Source organism: Colletes latitarsis, chromosome 12 (genome assembly GCF_051014445.1).
Source record: "Colletes latitarsis isolate SP2378_abdomen chromosome 12, iyColLati1, whole genome shotgun sequence".
NCBI lineage: Eukaryota > Metazoa > Arthropoda > Insecta > Hymenoptera > Colletidae > Colletes > Colletes latitarsis.
The window spans coordinates 13853613-13859133 of NC_135145.1; the positions used below are offsets into that span (position 1 = coordinate 13853613).

Consider the following 5521-nt stretch of genomic DNA (forward strand, 5'->3'; position numbering starts at 1 on the left):
AAATATAAATATAAAATTTCTACATACTTAAATATATGCAATATTATATATATAATATTGTATGATATGACACATATAAAAAATGTGAACAGATCTAAAATAATGTATTATTTATTACGCTGAAGCATTCAAGTCTCGTTGAAATGTGTAAAATTTTGTGCGGTGTGACAGTGAATTTTCCTCGCTACGGAAGACGAACAGACTATGTGGTCCAGGTATGTTTACTTGTTAAAATAATTTTTCATTTGAAAGGAAACTGTATATACAAATTGTAAAAAAAATATAGTGTGTATTTTGTTACCTCATTCATTATTTGAACTTATGCTGGATTCCGACTCAGCATCAGATTCTTCATCTAGTGTCACCAAACCCATTGCTTCGACGACATCTTTTAAAAGTCCATCTTTCTCCCAATATTCATTTTTTAATTTTTCTACGTGCTTGCAACAATTATTCCAAAAAGTAGCAGTAATTCCGTTGAGCGCTTCTGCGGTATATGTCTCCAATTGATCCTTTGTTAATATCGAAACATTTCTTTCTCTTAAATTTCTCTTCATTTCGGCCCATACTAATTCGATGGGATTCAGATCACAATTATATGGCGGCAAGCGCAAAGTATTGTGTCCGTGTAATTTTAAAATTTGATCAATTTTAAAAGTTTTCTGTTGTTTATTATTTTTAATAAAATCAAATAATTGAAATTTCCTCATTTCAGAAGAAAATGTGGTATTGTTTTCTGTTAGCCACTTGATCATGGCAGCTTTTGTCGACGATTTCGTCGGTGGCTTATTTGTTTGCAACGAATGGTATGGAGCGTTATCCATAACGATGACTGAATTTTGGGGGACATTCGGTAATAATTTTTCGACAATCCACTTCTCAAATTTCTCTGCATCCATCTGTCCGTGGTAATCTCCAGTTGTTAAACTCGATTTATAAATTAATTGAGCTCCATTAATAAAACCACTTTTTCCTCCGGCATGAACAATTACCAAACGATGTGAGGAACTATTACTTTTTAAAATGCCAAGAATGTCATTACTTTGCCAGCATTTGCCGAAGCACAAGGTATTATCCACCCACGTCTCGTCTATATATACTATGTTCCTATTTTGTGATCTATAATATTGAATTGCATGTAAATACTTGCCTCGCCAAGCAACAATGTCCGGCCTTTCGATTAAAACTTTTCGGACGCTGTGGCTTCTCTTCCATTTAAAACCCATACGTTTCAATAACCTGTATAAGGTGTCTAATTGCCACGGGAACACAATCCTCTCTTGAATGGCCGCCAATAATTTTTTGTCCGTTGGTACAGTTTTGTGCACTGTATAAAAATCGAAGATAATACTCTTGATTATTTTCTCATCTTCAGCGATGCAAGTAAATTTTTTCTCCTCTGCTTTCGGACGTCTTTTTCCGGGTGACGATAATTGCCCCTCCTGGCTGCATGATGCATCTTCCTTCCGAATGCGTGACACAGTTTTTGTTGACACACCACAGTATGCAGCAACACGGGCGTTTGCTTGCTCTAGAGGGTGAATCAATTGATTCGAAAATTTTTCTTCGTCACACCGTTTCAATACATGCCGAACTATATTTCGAGCCTCACTATGGATGGTCCTTGTTTGCGTTCCATAATAAATTTTTTATTTAATTAAATCAATTAAAAAAACGATAAAATTGAAATAAATGTAAATGTAATAAAAAAAATGTAAATAAAAGGAATATAAAAAATTATAATAGAAAACTAAAACTATGATAAAAACCACACAAAAATGAAAACTATGCCGAAAAAAGTAACACTAAAACTAAAACTATGATTAAACACTTATACAAAAATTACACTAAAAATAAAACAAAAATACGAGATATTACAGGTAAAACAGTAGAAAACTATACTCTAGTAATGATAAAAAATTGAATAATAAATTAAATAATAAAAATCACTATGAATCGCTATACAGAAGAAACGCTTGATCTCGACTTGCAGAGGATTTAGAGGAATATGCAGAGCTCGGAAGATGGTCCCTCATATACATATAGATCGAAATTGTTTATATAAACGGCAAATAATGACGCCATGGTCGCCATAGAATTTCTTGGAAACGATAAGAAACTGGGACTTATTGTAACAAGTGTGTATTATTGTTTATGTTTAAACATAGGAACGTTGACACGAGAAGAAAATGTTATCGTTGATGTCGACGATGGAAGTGTTTTGGCTCAGATGAAATGCGTATTGATCATCAAAATATTTAGGTTTAGGTCAAAATGCATTCGAGGATCTGCTCCTCGAACGTGCGTAGTAAAAGGGGTCCTCCGTCAGTGACCTCTTCTGTTTATGTGTAGATAGGAATTGGGAAGATTCGACTGCGATAGCAGAAAGACACTGCATCGAACTTGTGTCAAGAGTAATCGGTACATGGTTTTTTACATTTGTGACTTAATGCTTTTTTGAGGAAAATGACTAGAGTTAAATCGGATTTTGTCCGACAAAATATTTGATTCCATTAAGTAAAACTAATTACAGATAACCCTCCTATAACACGGTAGATAGGTTCCTAGAAAATGCCGTGTTATGTGAAACCGTGTTATATGAGACCCAGAGCCGGTACAAAAAGGGGAGTTACGTTCCGAAAATTTATTAAAATAAATATTTTTTTTTAATTCTACATAGGCAACTTCATTTTTATGAAAAATATAAATGTATGTATAACACAAAACAAAAAATATTATTTTAATTTAACGTGACCTTAATTTAATAAATTATAATTTCTTTATATTTTTTCATGTAAAGCCACCATAGTTCATTCTTCCTTCGCGTCCATTATTTTAAGGTAATTTAGTTTTTAAATATGTTAAGCAAAAATCATGTTATCCAATGCTGTAGAAGTATAGTGTTGTACAAAGATTTTCGCAATTTTCTTATCGCGTTAAAGCGAAACCATGTTATAAGTTGCTGTGTTATAGGAGAGTTCTCGCAATTTATGAATCGTGTTATAGTGAAACCGTGTTATAGGATGCCGTGTTGTAGGAGGGCTACCTGTATATTTCAAAATCATTTTGATTACTCCACTTATAAAAAATTGCTAATATTACATATTGTTCCTTCCTATATGAAATAACACTTATGAGATAAAACAGACATTTTATACATTAAACATGAACGAAACCTTAGTAGTTTATGGTCTCTAAGCTTTAATTTTGTATATACATATACTGCAATAGGGACGCGAATGAAATCTGTTCCTACGACTATGTCACACGGCGTGTCCGAAGGTTGGATCATGCGGCTCAGAGAGCATTAAAGGTGGGGATGGGCGGTCCGACTCCCCTTGCCCCTGTGCTGTCCCACGAGACTTCAAGTGAGCGGACTACTGTACATCTAGTGGTTCATCCTCCAGAAGGTTTGGCAACTGCGTTTCCAAAAATTCGAGGTACAATTGTCCTGTTAAACGGCGTGGGAAGACCACAGGACCAATAATTTTATTGCCAAGTATTCCTGCCCAAATATTGACAGAAAACTGGCGTTGAGTATTTATTTCGTAAACCGCGTGTGGGTTTGTTCTGCCCAAATATGGGCATTGTGTGTGTTTACTGTACCGTGGCGATTGAATGTTACCTCGTCGGTAAACAGTATGTTTGAGATAAAATCTTCATTATCTCTAATCATGGATAATATCCATGTGCAAAAATCTTTTCGTTTTGCAAAATCACCCTCTTCTATTTCTTGTACCCGTTGAAAATGGTATGGGTGCAGTTGCCTCTGCTTCAATACCTGCCAAACAGTCGAATTACTGACTTGCTTGGCTGCTGCAATTCTCCGTGTGCTGGTGCTCGGATCTTCTTCAATTCTTCGAATTATTCTTTCCTCCAATTGTTGGGGCTGTTGATCCCGCCCACCAATTGGACGGGTCAGGACCGACCCCGTGTCTCGCAAACGCTGGTATGTTCTTGTAAATGTCTTCCTGTCCGGTATTTGCCTATCGGGGTACCTTTCGTCATAAATGCGACGTGCTTCGCAGGCATTGCCTTCTGCTTCCCCGTAGCACATAATTACATCGGACAGTTCGACCAGCGTGTAATTGGTACCCGACATTTTTTCCGGTCCCGCGCCGCGCACTACACAACACAAACCACGCACACACACTACACTACACTACACTACACAATCCGCGAACTTACGTATTTCACGCACTATTATGGGATAAAAAATAAATACTGAAAGAAAAATGAAAATTATATTTAATTGCTAAATATTAAATTGCAGTTCAAGTCGTTCTGAACTCTCTCAGGTCTGTATTCGTTGGCGATTGCCTTCGAAATAAGAAAAGACAAACGAATGACGAGTGGTGAGAAAAGCAGACACATACTATTACAGTGCCGAACTCGCGGCCTACGAAGCACGTGGACGTGAATTCGGCACTTTGCATCGATATCGACGAAAGCGAAACAAGGAGAGTGTAAATCTTTCCTTATTGCTCTCGTATAACTGAAATTCGAGTAACGTCGTCGCTATGCGATTTCGAGTCTAATCTGCCCCAACAGTTAATAACGTCAGGAGGAAATACATTGTAACAATATCCAAGTATGTTCTAGGTGTGTATCGCCGGAAATAGGCAACTTTAATCATAAACTAATTTATTATTTATAAAAGTCCCGACATTTTTACGTCCCGACTTATGTAGGCATAAGTACGGTAATGGAAAAAATTTCCAAAATTTTGTTTACGGAAATACACCGTAAGTAAATGAGATTAATTTTTGCACTTGGTTTTTAGTAGAAAACGCAACAAATTACACTGTATTTTTTAAATTTTCAACACAAATTTAATTATTTACGCGGTATTTATTGATGGGAAAATAACAAGTGTGATGTACACAGTGACTAGCTTCTTAGCGATCTCAATATTTCTCGAATGCTGATTCGAAAAAAATGGCCTGGAAATTTCTATGAACCATCATACATTATTATCTCGTAAGTTGACCGAAACATTTGAATCACGAGGCATAGGGAACCATAGAGTTTTGTCATTGTTAGGATTTTTGAAGGTTCCCGCTACGGGGACACCGACCGCAAAGGATTAGAACGTGTATTTCCGTAAACAAAATTCTGGCAATTTTTTCCATTACCGTACTATCTACTATTCTACTACCGGACAATCGCGATGCTTGTATACTCGCGTGTGGGTGATTTTTGTGAAAAAAAATGTGTGTGTTCAAAGAAGCAATCACCCCCTCTCTCTGTGAACATCTTGTCGGGCGAGTTTTGATATGCCCTTCCGGATGTTCATAAGACAGGTTGAATCCCATTCGACGATATGCGGCGGCTTCCTGGGAGTTGACGCAAAAACCAGTGGCTATCGTATCTTATTCAACGTACCACGTTCGCCGTCCGAGGAGTTGACGCAAAAACAAAAGGCGATCGATAAGTCGGTAACCTCGGTTCCTCTAACACACCGTCTGCTGACCTACCGCGTTTACGCATCTGCTCGCAGGTTGCCGCGTTTCAGGCGGAA

The 5521-nt window shown here is 37.0% G+C and overlaps 1 protein-coding gene across 1 annotated transcript; it reads right to left on the reverse strand.

Annotated features, from left to right (window-relative positions):
• Positions 1-302: 302 nt before the first annotated feature.
• Positions 303-824, reverse strand: LOC143348747 (uncharacterized). The gene has a single exon (XM_076779343.1). The coding sequence runs from the start codon at positions 822-824 to the stop codon at positions 303-305; it is 522 nt and encodes a 173-aa protein (XP_076635458.1).
• Positions 825-5521: the final 4697 nt, after the last annotated feature.